The 18,003-nt window shown below is 42.6% G+C and overlaps 1 protein-coding gene across 7 annotated transcripts in view; it reads right to left on the reverse strand.

Moving 5' to 3' along the window:
• The window catches only part of LOC119979244 (myoferlin-like), a 284,837-nt gene that overhangs the window by 73,920 nt on the left and 192,914 nt on the right, over window positions 1-18,003 (reverse strand). For all 7 annotated transcript variants that reach the window (XM_038821180.1, XM_038821182.1, XM_038821178.1 and 4 more), the window contains one exon: window positions 714-853. In XM_038821180.1, the coding sequence (XP_038677108.1) occupies window positions 714-853 (140 nt within the window). The remainder of the gene's footprint in view (window positions 1-713; window positions 854-18,003) is intronic.

Consider the following 18,003-nt stretch of genomic DNA (forward strand, 5'->3'; position numbering starts at 1 on the left):
GAGTCCTAACCACTGACTTATAAAGGTTTAGCATGATTTTGCTAGCTTTTGTATTCAATGTGCCAGTGTACAAGGCCAATTGCCCTTCAGCTTCTTTTAATCGCCTTCCCCTGCCATTTTCTAGGATTTGTGAATACACACCCCAGCTCCGAATATTGGTCCAAACTGTTTTTTTCCTTCTGGGATGTTCTAAAGTCCTGCTAAAGCAGTACAATTTAGATTATATTGCCACTTCACATTATTCCTCCAATGTGCACCATTTCACACTTATTTACATTAAATTACACCTGCCAGGAGTCTACCTATTCTACCAGACTAAGTCCTCCCGAAGTCTGGTACTATTCTGCTGAACCATTTGTGGCCTTCTCTTACCAACTATTTTGAAGGAGCTTTTGAAAGATTGGAAAAATGCAAGTCAACAAAAAGAGAGACATTATCCAAGTCAGGGTCTCAACCTCCACAATTCCATGTCAGAAAGCATTCAATGCTTTAATAACTGCGAGAAGAAATGTCATCCTCCATTGCACTGGCACCATGGCACTGACTACCCAATCTGAGGAAATAGGCTGAAGAAGTGAAAATGTTCAAGTTGCTGTTCCAGTGAAATCTATGACTCAACTTGCTCCTTATACTGTACAACTGAGCAAACCTATTTTTGGTCATGTGTAGCACATGGTAGGTAAGCTTCCAGTTTCAAAAATGAAAAGTGAAACCTGTGAAAGGTTGGGTTGGTAGGTGCTGTACAACGTCCGCATCTCGGTATGCTCTGGAACCATGCCTTGCTGCCGTAACACATGAAGTGCAAGCCTTTCTTCTGCAGGTCCAAGGTGGACATTTAAAGTCTTGTTTTTTTCTGTATTGAAACATAAAAGAAAAAAGGTCATCTGCAAGCTCAGAGGTTATAAGCTGAAAATGCAATATAAAGATAGGGAACAATATTCATCAATATCTACAGCAAAGGGTTCCCCATTGACCTTTTCTTTAACGCAGAGCTTAATTTTTTTTCCTTATAGTTAATTTCTTTTATATTTCCCAATGCACCTCTTAGCACCAATATATATATCTGCAAGAAATGCAGCAGCAGGAACTGTATGCAGCACACGATAGCATCTTTAATAATTATGGTTTGTTTGGAAACATGAAAAACACAGATATTTACCAAAAGAATGCAATCACAAGATCCATGGTTTAAAATCAAAAAAATAAACAAAACAAGAGTCAAAGCACACAATACTAATAACTGCATTATCTTGCTATATTTAAATATAACTATGTAAATGTACAAAAAACCCACTGATTGTTTAAATTCAATTTCTTAAGTAAAATTTCTTCGGCATCCATTTGACTTCACCCACAAAACTCAAGTCAGAGACATATCAAAAATTGGAAGATTAACCAGTTGGTCAGTGTACTGCTTCAAGGATTCAATTAAGGTTTGCTATTTTTTGGCCCTTCTGCTTACTTCTGTTGAAGTTCTCCCTTTAAATCTCCTCCAACTGTCCCATGGTTGTAGACTCCATGGGTGTCACTAGTGTTTTAAGCACATCTCCCTGGGGTCAGAACTCTCCGTGGTTCGACTATGCTGGAGTTTTGTATCTAAAACCCTCTCTTCAGCTTGGTTATCCCAGTTGTTCAAAACACTGATGAGTCCTTTGATTAACTGGAGGTTTAAATGGTTTTAGCCAGCACCCAGAATTTCATCTGATTCCTGCTGGCAAGAGATGTTTCAAATTCCACACTCACTTGTACTAAACTCAACTGCCACTTGCCCAGGCACCCACACCTCTTATTAATTAAGTTGTGTTGACCTTTCTTCTATTGCTTCTCTCTTAGGCAATTTGGTCACAAGGTGCTTTTCCAGAGATCAACTCCAAGAGAAAACTAGTTCTTAAAGGAACCATCACTCCAATGTAGAACATGGGCCACCCTAACAATCAAAAGGGAAGATAATTATATTGCAAAGTCTCAATATAACTTTTGCACCCTTGTTCTGATCATATAACTTCCTTCCCTTCCCCCACCAGAGTGTTTCGCCACAAAAGTGATGAATCCACACACCCATTTGCTTTTCAAAAATCTACCGAACCAATTTATTTTCTTTCACGATATAAATATGTTGATCATTCTTTCCAATATCCAAGACTTAATTGTCTGCCGATTGGTGTTACAGAATTAAATCTTTCTACAAAGGAATAACTGTATCATGCATCTCTACTCCATTGTGGTCAGTTATAAAATTAACAAGCTTCCAAGCCATTAATATAGATAAGAAACAGCAGGAGTCCTGCACTTAGCACCTCAACCCTTCATTCAGGCATCATAGCTTCTTCTAAAAAAGGTGGATATTCACATCCATTAACCATACTTCTTGATGGTGGCCACTGTGACAGAGGGTAGAGGCAGGTATCCCCAGCTTGATGTTTCACCTCTTTAGCCCAGTGACACAGAAACCAAGTTTCCCTCTGCCAATCACAGACGTATCTGTCCATGACAATATGATTAACAGTGACCAACGCACAGTCCTTACGGAAACAACATTCCACTTTCACATGGGGAATCCCCTCCATCGTGTTGGGTGGCACTATCACATCTACAAGTGGGTTTTCCAGATTCAAGGTCATCGAGGAGATCCACTTTCCAGCCACAGTGTTCCCAGAGATCCATCTTTCTCAGGAGATCCATCGGTTCTTTCATAGTGGGTCAGTGATGTTGAGTTAATCAATATGGTGCCCAGATACGATGGAGGACTACACACCATCAGGTCTGATGCACCACGGAATATGACACAAAACACCAGATAACATAATTAGAGGTCAGGGCTGGAATGGTGTGGATTCCTGTTAACCTCTGCCACGGGAAACTCCGCATTCCCACCCCCACCACAGGACTTAGCCCAGATGCATGGGGGAATTCTGCCAAGGTTGAATAATTTACAGCAATCTTCAGCCAGAAATGCTGAGTGGATGACCCATCTTGGCCTTCTTGGGAGGTTCCCAGCATCACACATGCCAATCTTCAGTCAATTTGATTCACTCCACATGACATTAACAAACAGCTGAAAGCACAGAATACTGTAAATTGCCCAGGTATGTCCCATGTGTTCACCCCCGCATATTCTCGATCATCAGTAAAGTGATGGAAAGAGCAATTAACATTGCTGTGAAGCGGCACTTTCTTACCAACTCAGCTTAGGTTTCGCCAGGGTCAAATCAGTTCATGACTTCACTACAGTCTTGGTTCAAATATGGAAAAAGAACTGAACTCCAGGGAGTGAGGGGATGATGACATCAAGGAACCCTTACAAAAGAGGAGTCAATGGGAATGAGGTATAAAACTTTCCATTGGTTGGAGTGGTACTAAGCACAAAGGAAGATGGTTGTGATTGCTGGAGGTCAATCATCTCAGTTCTAGGGCATGGTGTCCTAGGCCAAATCATCTTCAGTTGCTTCAAGGTCAGAAGTGGCGATGTTCAGCAACATTGTTAACTCTTTGGATACTGAAGCAGTCCATATGCAAATGCACAACACCGAGGCAATATCCAGGCTTGACTGACAAGTGGCAGGTAACATTCGCGTCAGAGAAGTGCCATGCAATGACCATCTCTAACAAGAGAGAATCTAACCATTGTCCTTTGACATTCAGGCACCATCACGGAATCCCCCACTATCAACATCCTGGGGATTACCATTAACCAGAAACTGAATTAGACCAGCCATATAAATACTGTCGCTACAAGAGCGGTCAGAGGCTGGGAATCCTGCATTGAGTAACTCACCTCCTGACTCCTCAAACCTGTTCACATCTAGGAGGCACAAGTCAGTAATAGAATACCCTCCGGTAAATGCACCTCCAACAGAATAAAAAGTTAGACACAATCCAAGACAAAGCGGCCAATTGATTGGCACCCCATCCACAAACATTCATACCTGCTACCACTGACGCACCAAACCAGCACTGTATACCATCTACAAGATGCACTGCAGGAACTCAAAGCTCCTTAAAACAGCACTTTCCAAACCCACAACCACTACCTTCTAGATCAACAAGGGCAACGGACACATGGGAACACCACCACTTGCAAGTTCCCCTCCAAGCCACTCACCATCCTGACTTGAAATTGCTGTGTCTTCACTGTCACTGGGTCAAAATCCCTAACAGCACTAAGGGTGTACACCATGTGGAGTGCGGCAGTTCGTGAAGCAGTGCACCACCACCTTCAAGAGCAATCAAGGATGGGAATAAATGCTGGCTTAGCCACTGATGCTACTTCGCAAGAATGAACAAAATCTTAAACTCAATCAGGGATTGAATTTGGGGCCTGCTGTATATGGTTTTGTGATATATTAGGTGGCGCCTTTACCCACTAAGCCATCGGGGTGGGGGGAGAGATGGAGAAAAAATTTCATCTTCATGAAAGAAACTGGATAAACATTAGTGATCTGCATCAGACAGATGAGTGAAATTGAAACCTAATTATAGCTGTCTATTCACTGCTCCACACCCTCATCTCAGCTGTCAGCTCTTCCATTGATATTCATAAACAGTATGTATGGCCATGAAAAATGATTGATGGGATGAATAAAATAAATCAAAACAGAGATATTCTGCATCTCTTGCCAGACATCGGACTTAAAGGATTTAATCAGACTGCAAGTATAATCATATCTGACAACTTCAAGTTTCTCTTAAATGGTTTCTGATTTTTTTTACTTCTGTTTGATCTGCATATTTTATTAAATACTTCTCTCAGAAGCCATCGGCAGATTTGAACAAACTGCAGGGGGGTTTTGAAATATATACTGGTGTTAAACCTATCAAATTATGATTCATTCACTATTACCCACTACCTTGCATCTGTGTGCAGGGCCCCTCTCCAATCCCTACATCAGTGCTACTTCTTTCAGTAAATGATCTCGTCTCTCAATAGATAAAGTGTTGGGCAACAAAATGAACAGCGAATCAATTTAAAACATGTGTGTATCGAAGTCTAAAATGTCAATTAAAATAACAATTTTTTCCCCCTGAAGTCATTGTTTTGTGGGTGCTTCTCTTTCTAGATCTTTCACACAGCCTTCAAATCAAAATTATATTCCTGCTTCCAATGGCTGAAGGATTGATAGCAGCAGTGCACAGATATAAGGTGGTGATTGAAGATCCAGAGGCGACATGAGGTAAAACTATTTGTTTAAAAATCAAAATGCAGCATGATTATGATATGTAATGAATTGCTTGATTGTTGGTAGGTACACATGTAATAGCCACATCCAAAAAAATAATTGGATAAATATTTAGAAAAACAATTTCATGAAGAGATTGGGAATAACTGGATTGTTCTGTGAAAGAGCTGCCACAGACTTGATGGGCTGAATTACCTCCTTCCTGTGCAGTACTGCTCTATGAAGAGTGTGCTTGCCCAAGCACAGAAAAAGAGAGAACAACATGCCCTCCACACACTTCTTCCAAATCACCTGTTCAGATAAATAGGCTCTGGGTCACATATCTTGCAGGAGGCCACACGTTTTGGCATTCTTTCATACTTCAGCTTTATTATGCCAACCAGGAAACAGATTTTTTTTTTAATGTGGTGAAATTAAGCTGCACTGATGAAACAGACAAATTATAAATGCCACTTTTTGTAACTACCATTTTGAAACATCAGCAATATTCTTCTGATTGTATTGAAGCACCTCAGAGTGCAACATGATCCCTGCAGCAAACCTGAATATCACTGCACCCTGCAATGGCCATTTTGAATAGATTGTAATGTTCTTTCAGATATTTTTTAATCATAGAAGACAAATTATATTATAATACAAGTAAAATATGGCTGATGCTGGATGTTTGAAATAAAAGTAAAAATGCTGGAAAAAAATGTAGATCTGACACTATCTATGGTGGGAGAAACAGTTAATGTAGAGTCTGTATGACTCTTCAGAACTGGAAAGAATTATACTGTACATCAATTCTGAACCACAAATAAAAACAAATTGCTTCACGTATTTAACTAACAAATCACACTGAATACGCTAGGACATTATTAATGCCTGTTGAAAATGTGGAGAACAGTTATTTAAAATGAACAAGGAGTACCGATCCAGGAAGATTCCCGCTAATCAGGCTGAGAAATCGGGACATTGTTGAACATGGTGCGGGTTATGCCATTGTGTGACACAGCACATTAGACACTCAATAAAGGTCTACTACCACACTGCATCAACAATCATCAACCAAAACCTGAGCAGCACCCAATGGCACTTTTTCAAGCTGGTGAGTTGAAGGAGATAGCAACCAGTATGATCTTATGGATGGCTGTGCACGTATTCAAACTAAGACTTGCTAATCTGAAACCAAAGTGTGCCTTTCTATAGTGTGCATCAAATGGTGTTCTTGATTTGCCTGTTCCACTGCTCGTATCTGGAAGGAAATGGTTAACTTTCCAGTACAGGAGAGTGTACAGCTATTAAAGGCTCACAGCACATTTTTTTTATATATGGAACATCTGCAGCTTTCAGACAGCTGCCAAAGCACGAGTTAAAATAAACTGGTGAAAGGAAGCTGCCCAGTTCATGGAGAGGGCAGAAACGATATAGTGCAGCAAGTCCCTGACACTGCACACACAGGCAGAAAGAATCACACCACCCCCCCCCCCCCCCCCAACCCAGCTGCCCGCTACAAATCTCCCCTGGATCAGCGAAAAGAAATGCACTTCACAACATTTCACTCTCATTTTAGCACCCATTATCTCCTACTTTTCATACTCTCTGGGTTCATTCGCATGTCAAACTGACCTGTCTGACTTGTGCATCTGCCCACTCTTTACTGCTCAAGAATCTAGGTTTCAGGCTGTTGAAATCAGATGGTGACAGACCTGCCCGATATTTGAACAGGACGCAATTTTGCGACTTGGAGTTTCTGTGGTGTCCCGTTTCTCCCCCCCCCCCCCCCCTTATTATTTTTTAATTTAAAAAAAAGTACCCAATTTTTTTTTCCCCAATTAAGGGGCAATTTATCATTGCCAATCCACCTACCCTGAACATCTTTTGGGTTGTGGGGGTGAGACTCACAAAGACATGGGAAGAATATGCAGACTCCACATAGACAGACAGTGACCTGGGGCTGGGATCGAACCTGGGTTCTCAGCACCGCAAGCCAGCAATGCTAACCAGGCGGACGAAAAGCCGCATCAAAATCAGGTTTAAAATAAGTCAACAAACGATCCACGAATTCCCACAGTGGCCCCTGCTGCCTAGAATGTAGCGTGTGCAGCTGACACCAATATGAGCCATAAAAGTACCACAAAGCAATTATGCTCACTCAACTCATGAACTGTTAAAAAAAAATGCAAATGGGGGAAATACTACTGATTTCAAAACTTTAGATGCACTGTTCTGTGGCTTTAAAAAAAAAAAAAATTCAATGTGAGAAGAGGGAAGTGGATTCATTCTGGAAAAGCTGCAGGATACCATCAAGTACAGTAAAACGTTAAACATGCAGTGTCGGGGAGTTTCTTTCCTCAACTTCTTTGTGGTCTCCAGCAGAGCTTTGCTCTGGCTTTCGCAGCCACATTCATTGGAAAACATGGTTTCCATGGTTTTTAAAATCAAAATGGTTTCATTTGAGCATTTCACTGGTTAGGTAGATTTAAGGGAGTCTGTACATCCTAAATCAAATGATGTGAAGAGTAGGCAGCAATACATGCATTAGGCACCAATGGAAAAAGTAGACTTGGCAACATGCTGCAAATCTGGCAATGAAGCGATCAGCAACATGATGCAACCACATCATGTGGATACTGTAGACAGGAGGAAAACAAACATCATTTTGTAATTAATGTGATTAAATTGCACAAAGTTCAGAAAGTACAAACAATGTAAGCACTCTTCTGGAGCTGTGCTATAACATTTACTTCATGTTATGAGAGAAAGCTGAATAATAGCACTATGGCTCAATGGTCAAGTCCATGCACGGCACTGTACAGAATTAGGACTTGGCAAGGTCTCGGGTTCAATTGCAGATATAATGCAGCTGTCGGGCACAATAGCTGTGTGTTTCTAGGGTGGCAATAGCAAGAGGTTAGGATTGTTCCCCAGTGCCTCTGCTCAGCTGCAAATCGCTGAAGTGTCATTGACTAAGAGCATAGACGCATCACAGTGGGAGCCCTGTTGACCAGCTCAAAATAACTTGGGACAGAAGAGAATTGAAAGTCCAGTGGAATTACTCAAACACAAGTCACAGCTTTCAGCAAGATAGGCAAGGGAAGAAAACTGGTGAGAAGACACACAATCAATGCTGTACCAAAACGTGTGCCGGTATAAAATAGAGCCTCCCTCCATATCATTTCCCCCACTTTCCCCGATGTGTGTTCCACACTGCCCAACCTTAGCTATAAAGACAAGGTAAAGATGAACAAATACCAGACAGATTGTCTGTAATTTGCAAGCAAAAGTGTGGAGGTCAGGATGGGGACTGTGCAACTGCAGATTGTTAAGCTAAATTGCCCGTAGTGTCCTAAAAAGTAAGGTTGGGGGGGGGGTGTTGGGTTACGGGTATAGGGTGGATACGTGGGTTTGAGTAGGGTGATCATTGCTCGGCACAACATCGAGGGCCAAAGGGCCTGTTTTGTGCTGTACTGTTCTATGTTCTATGTTCTAAATATGAACAAATTTACAACCTCTTCAAGCACTTCATAAATAAAGTATCAATTTTGAATTACAGTCACTGCAAGGGGAATGCTGCAGCCAATTTGATTTCAAAATTATTTCTTAATTCATTCATAGGATTTGGGAATTTGCTACCTACCCCTCATTGTATTTGAGGCAGTAATGGTGAGCCACCTTCTCGAACAGTTGCAGTCCATGTGATGTAGTGCTGCTTGGGAGGAAGTTCCAGGTTATTGATCCAATAACAGTGACGAAAGAATGATGTGTGGCTTCGAGAGGAATGCATAGGTCATAGCTTTCCATGTTATCTACTGCCCTCATTCTTCCAGGTGATAGAAATAACTGGTTTTGGAAGGTACTGTCAAAAGATGATTTGGTGAGCTGGCTGCAATGCATCTTGTAGATGGTATACACTGTGGGTCAGTGGCAAAGGGAATTAATGTCCAAGGTGGTGGATGGGGTGCCAATCAAGCAGGATGGCATAAACTTCATGAGCTTTGCTGGAATTGCACTCATCCAGACAAGGGGTTTGTGCTTTTGTGGATGGCGGACAAGTTTTTGGTGAGACAGGAAGCAAGTTACTCGCTGCAGGATTCCCAGCCTCTGACCTACTCTTGTAGCCACTGTATTTATAGGGCTTGTAAAGTTCAGTTTCTAGTCTCTGGTAACCCTCGAGGATTTTGGTGGCAAGGGATTCAGTCAAGGCAATGCAATTGAAGGCAAGGGGAGATGGTTAGATTCTCTCTCGTCATAGAGATCATTGCGTGGCACTTGCATAGCTTGAAATGTTACTTACCAGTCCAAGCCACAATCTTAACCAGTTCTAGATGCACGTGGACATGGACTGCTTCAATATGCAAGGAATTGCAAAGGTAAACATTGCAGCGAACCTCTCCACTTCTGACCTTGTGCTGGAGAAAAGGGTAATTGATGAAGCAGTTCAAGATTGTTGGGCCCAGTTCAAACCCCGAGGAATTCCTGCAGTGATGTTCTGAGGCAAGATAATTGGCACCCAGCAATCTTCCTTTGTGCTAGGTGACGACAGCCATGGAGTGTTCTCCCAGTTTCCCATCAACTCCAAATTTGCTCGGGCTCCTTGACATCACATTTAATCAAGTACTTCTTGAGGTTAAGCATAGTCGCCCTCACATCATCACACAGCAAACAAAAAGTAATTTTGTGTATTCATGTTTGTTCCTATGTGGAACACAGCAAACAAAAAGTAATTTTGTGTATTCATGTTTGTTCCTATGTGGAACAAGGTTATCAAGAGTTTGATCACGTGACGTATTGGGCAAGCAACAGTCAGTCTATCCAACAGCGTGAGAAAATACCGTTCAAAAAAAAAAAAGCTCTGGTTTGTTTTGCGTCTGTGGTCTGGAAGCTTCTCTTTTAAAAATACCACAAAAAAACTGACAAAGATGGGATGAACCATGTCGGCAGAGTCCCAGGAAAGATAAACTATAGAAAAATAGTCGATCCATGCGCAAAAAAAAGCTTTGCTGCACCAAATCAGCAATGAAGAGCTGCCGAATAATACCAGCAGCCAGCGAAGGAACCAAAATTTAAACTCCGATTTTGGTGAAAACAGCATCAGAAGAAGCTTGCCATGTGCTCTGCACAGAAAATTCTGGAACAGTGCTCCCTCTACTGTGAGTAACAAGTAACAAATTCCCTGCCAATTGGCATCACAGTGGTTAGCACTAATGCTTCACAGCACCAGGCACCCGGTTTGGGTCACTTTCTGTGTGGAGCCTGCACGTTCTCCCCGTGTCTGCTTTGGTTTCCACTGGATGCTCTGGTTTCCTCCCACATGTCCCGAAAGACGTGCTTATCAGGTGAATTCTTCCTCAGTGTACCTAAACAGGCATTGTAGTGTAGCGACTTGGGGATGTTTCCAGTAACTTCATTGCAGTGTTAATGTAAGCCCACTTGTGACACTAATAAAGATTATTATTATTTGAGGGCTTAAAGAGTTTTGAATCACCCCTTGCAAAAGTCGGAAAGGAAGGTTGAGCTAACCAACAACATGGTTCATAGCTACTATAAATTTGGAGATGACTCGAATGACACCATTAGAGGCAGACTAGTGTGTGAGCTAAGAAGCAAAGTATAACGTTGTTAAAAACAAAAGTGAGACATTACTATAAACCTAGTAGCAAGCCTTTCTATAGTAAAATGGAGGGAATTGTTGGCACCATGGGACCATATGCCATTTGGTCACTAAGCACTGGAACTCATACACTTAAAGATTCAAATACTTAGTGCAGAGGAACAACATTTTGGCAGGTATAGTAGTCCAGACTTTCCTGAGCATGATGATATGGAGGCCGGGGGGTGGGTGTTTAGACTTTGACCTCCTGTAACGTTTGGTGCACCCAGAAAAACCAGGCTCAAAAATCTATGACGAGATTGTGGAGATATTGCAGGGCCACTTCTCACTAACCATCTGGTCATTGCAGAGAGGTTCAGGTTCCATAAAACTAACCAACATGGTTCATAGCTACTATAAATTTGGAGATGACACAAATGACACCATTAGAGGTAGACTAGTGTGTGAGCTAAGAAGCAAAGTTATTCGGAAAAATTGTGAACGGAAAACAACTTACACCCAAAGAAGGCTTTAGAAATTGTAACTTTATAGAACGAGCAGCTAAGGAAGCAGAACAATTAAGCTTGAGCACAAAAGTCCATTAGGTATCAGTTGAAACCTGAACATTGACAGGTTCGAAAGTGACAGGTTCGAAAGTGTTATCAATGTGCAAAAACTGGGCACACAGCAACTGATTGCTGAAGTAAAGATGCTGCAAGAATTGTGGTAAAATTGGCCACAGTGAACTTGCGAGTTGGAGAAAGAAACAAGAATGATAAAAAGCAAGAACCAAGAGCATCAAATGAAAAGTCAAATAGAGGGAAGAGTATCCACATGACACAAGGGCACGAGAACGATCAGAGCCAGAGTCAGATGATGCACCGTCATTGAAAGTATTGGTCATTGCAGGCGCAACAAACAATTACTGGGTCAATCCTTTACAGGACTAATGGTAAAAATGGAGGTGGACACTGGCACAGCCATTACATTGGTACCAGAAACGGTTTACGAAGAGAATGACACATTGCCTTAAAACCCTCAAAACCTATACTGGAGAACAGGATGATCATGAGCGTTGTCTGGGCGGGAAAATCCCCGCGGGTGAAGGCGGCGATGCTGGAGAGGAACCGCAGCGAGGGAGGGCTGGCTTTGCCGAGTCTGATTAATTATTACTGGGCGGCCAACATCGCTATGATAAGGAAGGGGATGGTGGGTACGGGGTCTCTCTGGGAGCGGGAGGAGGCGGCTTTGTGCAGGGGCTCCAGCTTGGCAGCCCTGGTCACGACTCCTCTACCGCTGCCGCCGGCCAGGTACTCCACCAGCCCGGTAGTGGCGGTGACCCTGCGGATATGGGGCCAGTGGAAGAGGCATGTAGGGGAGACGGGGGCGTCAGTTTGGGCGCAAATCTGCGACAACCATCGGTTTGCCCCCGGGAGTATGGATGGGGGGTTTCGAGCATGGCGGCGGGCGGGGGTGGGAAGGAAGCTTTGCGAGTTTGAGGAGCTTGGAGGAGAAATTTGGGCTGGTAAGGGGAAATTATTTTAGGTACCTACAATTGCGGAACTTTGTTCGTAGACAGGTCCCATCTTTCCCATGCCTCCCGCCAATGGGGATCCTAGACAGAATAGTCTCTAGGGGGGGGGGAAGAAGGGGAGGGTAGAGTCTCTGATATTTATAAGGTGCTCATGAGGGAGGAAGGGTCCCAGACGGAGGAACTGAAACTTAAATAGGAGGAGGAGCTAGGCGGGGAAATGGAGGACGGGCTGTGGGCAGAGGCCCCGAGTAGGGTAAATTCGATCGCGACATGTGCCAGGCTCGGGCTGATTCAATTTAAGGTAGTTCACCGGGCCCACATGATGGTGGCTCGGATGAGCAAATTCTTTGGGATAAAGGACCAGCGAACCACGTTCACATGTTTTGGGCATGCCCTAGGCTTAGGGGGTACTGGGAGGGATTTGCGGGCGTCATGTCCCGGGTGCTAAAAACAAGGGTGGCGATGGGTCCACGGGTGGCAATTTTTGGGGTTTGAAGTATTGAATGTACATGGATGTTTGCACATTTTTGCTTTCTTTCTGTTGATGTCTGTAACTGTTTACAAAGCCAAAAACAACCTCAATAAAATTGTTTATTAAAAAAACAAACCTATACTGGAGAAGAAGTGGTTCTGTTAGGGGGCCATGTCAAGATAAATGTGGAACTAAATGGACAGACCGCAGACTTGTTCTCACATGTTGTCAAAAGGTAGCTACCCAGCCCTAATGGGAGAAGCTGGCTGGAGAAAATCAAGCTAAACTGGGCTGAGTTAAATCTCATATCAGATGTTGAAGCAGGCCCAACCAAACGCCTAAAAGGAACAGAAAGTAGCAGCTGCTGAAAAAGCTCCAAAAGCAGCAGTGACCAAGGTTCAGGCTACTAGTGCTGGGACCAAGATGGGAAAGGCTCAGCATACTGTTAACAAATATGGTTCAGGATCAAGAAACAAAAGGGTGAGGAGCTTATGGAAGATTCATGTGAATGCTTTGACAAAAATGAAGGTCAAACATGCACTGAAAAATTTGGTGAGCATGTCTGGAAGGAAATGACATTTGGTTTTGAGAAAAAGCTGCTGACCTCTGTCATGCATCAATGGCCAACAAGAATAAAAAGCTTGCCACTGCTTCCGATCAGCAACAGGAGCTTGCACAGAAATTCATGAAGGATGTTTGGATGAGAGTTGTTCCAGATGACCAAATGAAAAAAAGTCCTGCTCGGAGTCCAGTTTGCAACAGCAATATTCTTTCCCTACTTCACTCTGTACAGCAGCATCTGAAGTCCAATGAACCGCAATAAGAACTCCCATAACCCAACGTGGTTTAACAACCCATCCCTAAAGGCTAGATTTGATATATTCATAAGGGCAAGAACCCTTTTGGGAATCATCAAGAACAACAGGCCTCAACCAGATAGTTTAGAAGTTGCATTTCAGAACCAAGGCTCAAAACGCAGGGGTGAATACAGTGAGAATGAAGTCCCGAGGGGAGAGATGCAGAGCCTGACGGAGGCACTCTACAGTCTCGAGAAGGCACGGCAGAGGCTGTGCCACAGGATTCAGGTAAAGGAGGCCCTACTGTGCAGCCTGGAGGGGCAGTGGTTGGCAACTAAACAACAGATTTGACAGTCTGGGCCAAGAACTAGCCTCTGAAGTGAAAGCTTTGAAAAAGCAGCAGAAAATCTGGTTTGGCGACGCCAGAATAGGGCTAAATGTCGTGTTTTTCCATAAAAGGTCAAAAAGTATTGGCAAGGAACTATACCACCAGCGAGAAGTGGATACATGCCATTGTATTAGCACAGACAGGACCGGTCACCTACATTGTTCAAACTTGGGATGATGTACTGTGGAGAAGGCATACTGACCAACTTTTAACAGCTGGAATAAAGGTGTCAGACAGTCAACCAAGCGGCCACAACAAACTGCCAAGTGAAGACCTATACACACCCGAGAACCTGACAATACTGGAAACAACTGGGAGACAGTACCTCAGTTGAGGACATTTCAACACTGAGTCAACCTCCAAATCATGCGTTGACTCCAGTTGAGGTAACAATGGACGGCATCCAAATTCAACCAAAAACACCAGGTCACAGTCAACTCAAGAAAAAAGGCTGAAGACCAAGGTTCGTCGGCAACCACACAGGAATGGACTCCCTCTGAAGCGTTTAACTTATTGACTGTGTTTGTTAAGTGTTCATACTGCCAAGTTTGATCGTTAACGTTGGTGTCTCATTACAGGAACCTCTGATGTAAAAGGGAGAGGAAAGTGTTGTGTAATTGTACTTGTTCCATTGGAACAAGGTCACTTTAAGTGTTTGATCATATGACATACCGATCACATCCACAATCTGTCTAATCAAGCATCCCGAGAGCAAACACCTTTCTAATAAAGCTCTCATTTGTCTTGTACCTTCGTGGCCTGCAAGCTTCTGTTTTAAGAATACCACAGTAATGAAATGAGCCGCCATATAATCTCAATGTTGATTTCAGATAAATGCAGGCCAATATACCAAAATTTAAAAACTTACACGCTCTTTTAATATTGTCAGGGAATTTTACTTTACACTCAGGATGAGCCCCAATTTAACATCTCCTGCAGCAAACAAAGGAACGGGATTTGAGGCTATACAATGCTACCTTGACTGACATTGTAATTCACAAAAATGTGCAAAGCAGCAATTTATTATCATGCTGCATAATAGCAAGGCTGTGCTACATAAAAATAAGAGCAGGTTTGATGCAGACCTCAATATGCGATTTTTGTTCTTACTGCAGTTTCACTCCAAGTGGACCTGGGGAAGAGCGGATTTAGGTTATAAACTTGCCTCTCTCCCTCCCGTGCATTTGGACCCCTTAAGTATTTCCTTAACCTAGGAAATACCAGGGCACATGAGTCATAAAAAGCAAAATGGACCATTGATGTTTATAGGTGGATGATTTCGGCAGTGATAGAGCTGCTCGATGTTGGTTACATTGTCTACGACCTGATTGGAGTGGGGATTGAAAATGGATCACGGTTGCTTTGCCATGTCAGAAGTGACCATTCCAATTTCAAAATTTAAGCTAGCGCTGTCAACAAGTCATTTATGTCCAGTTGACATAAATGAGCAGGTTAATCCAATGCCATTACTTCGGACAAAACAAAAAATGGGCATTAATTCGCTTGGTATGTCAATCTATCCTAATCTACAAAATATTCCCCTCCCGCCTCCCCCTGCAACCCCACCAAGAGAGGCTGATTAAATGGGCTGAAAAGGAAATGGTCAGTTCAGAATGCAAAACATTGGTTTGCATGATTTGCACTTTAAAGTGTAAACTGACATATTGGAAAGCATCTTTGCTTCTTTGGGAAGAGATCCTTCCCAAATAAGCATGCGTATTGGGTTATCATAGGATCAGGTTCAGCTGTGATGCCTCCCAAAGTCAAACAGCACACAGCTACCACTTGACAGATTTGCAGACAATTAATTAATGGATGATATGAGAGGATGCTCAGTGAACTTACATTAGATACATTAGACGCACTCCCTCCAGGAAAAAGGGGTCCCTTAGAAAATGAACACGGAGGTTCTCTGAAGAATTTCACTTAAAAGCAGACATTTGAAAGTTTTCAATATATTCACAAAAAAGCGCAGGATTTCAAAATGAAAGTATGAGTATTGAACCTTTGACAGAATCGGTCTTGAAATGGTTAAAACACACCCGTGTACAGTTTTGGGAAAACTACAAAGTATCTACAAAATCCCTCCTGACATTACAACACTGCACTTTTGCAACCACTTTCGACAGACCTTATCGAGCAGTTAATACACAGGCAAAGATATCACTGATCTGCCCTCAATTTCACCTTTAAACTATTATTGCGCTGAAGTAGGTCATGTATTTCAAGATAATTTTGCACATACAGTACACAAGGATAAAACATGCCAAGAAATGAGCATAGCGTCAAAAGGCAGACAGAAGATCAGGTTGCAGCAAGCCAGAGGCAGAATTTGGCTCCTTTGCATTAGTTTTATTAAAACTGTGGAAAAGGTCTTTTCAACAAGCAATCTGTCTTTTTGAGCACTAGCATTTATTGCAAATTAGGTTTATTAAAGCTGTGGAATAGGTCTTTCCAACAAGCATCTGTATTTATTGCAAATTAGGTCAAAGATTTCAAGTGTTAAGCAGGTTCTAAAACAACGCAAAGCTGCAAACATTAAGCCACTTCTTCCACTTGGCATTCCCTTCAATACCATAGGAGGCTTCCAGTTTTGTTGCTTAGCTTCATTTAGAATAGAGTGCGTGGCATTCAGTTTCCACATTCCATCTAGTCAGGCAACTTTTGAATTATTTCACTTCCATATGCAAATAATTTATTTATGATCTAGGAAGTGACTCAACACCAAAGTCAGAAGGGACTCTTTCCAATTTCCAAACTGAAGCTAGGGCCGTTGACAAGCTTTATGTCCAAGTCATTCACTTCCGGTTGGCGATTGGAGTAAAATGAACAGGCTAATCCAGTGCCATTACAGTTAGCCAAGTGCATCAATCTGCCCTGCTTGCCAATGCCCCACCACTGCCCCGGCCAAGAGAGGCAGATTAAAATTGACCAAAAGTGAATGGCCTGTTCCTCAGGAGGGAATAGCCCTTCAGCGAATGTGTTATAACACAAGTTTCATTTGCTAGATCGACTGGCTGAGAAGGGAATGTTTGGAGATGAGCAGGCAGTTTGCTTCATTATATTCTGCAACAATTTTCCAACAACCAATATCCCCTGAAAACAGCACGACTGTCTGAAGGGTATCATTGATAGGCATAAGTACATACACAACAGACTACACTCGAGAACATGCTATGCAAGATTCAGGTATTGAAATTGTTGTGGTGTGAAAGGAGACTTCTAGACTGGCTTAGAGCAGCTAACTGTTCCCGTCAGTCAAGAGTCCAAGCTTTTGTGACAAAATGCAGGTCTTCGCGTTTAATCACGTGACACACTAAAGCGGTTACTATTTTTCCATCAAAATCAGGTTGCACATGAAACATCTGTTTACTTGAGACTTTGGGGTGTATAGAAGGGAAAGCATTGAACATGTCAGTGCCATACTAGAATTCAATGAACATAAATCAGAAAAAGTATTTTCCCTTTCACCCTTCGTAAAGGCACAGATTCCTTGCTTGGGTAGATTTTCACAGGCCACAGATGCCTGCGGTAACCCATGCTTACACAAGCCTAGGCAGCCAGTGCGACCATGTTATTTGACTGCAGGGGCATCACAGCAGAAATCGGTCTGATCGGACAGGAGGGGGAATTATTATTTTTGTTTTTTTTTGAGAGGGTGGAGGGAGCTGTGGGCAGAAAAGAATAGACAGGCTTCTGCGCTTGATCAGTAGCCAAGAACCTTGTGTGGAAGCTAATTTCAACATCCTAACTACCACCCCCGTTGAATTCAGCACCGACCATGACCCTTGTTGTCGAATTTCATTTACTCGTATCGCAAGGAGAGTCACTGGGTGCTCCAAAAGGAATACAGACTCTGGAGTTGGGATTCTAGCACCGGTAAAACGAAAAGACAACTTCTGCACACGGCATTGTTTTAAGTTCAATAGTTGGGATAACAGAATCTTAACTGAACTGCAAAGATTCGGAGCATCAGTGGTGAGGCAGTTCAGGTTTCGGTTACCCAAATGTCAAAAATGTTTCAAGTACATATCAAAATAGGGAGTGAATAGAAGTTGTG

Source organism: Scyliorhinus canicula, chromosome 16, assembly GCF_902713615.1.
Source record: "Scyliorhinus canicula chromosome 16, sScyCan1.1, whole genome shotgun sequence".
Taxonomy (NCBI): domain Eukaryota; kingdom Metazoa; phylum Chordata; class Chondrichthyes; order Carcharhiniformes; family Scyliorhinidae; genus Scyliorhinus; species Scyliorhinus canicula.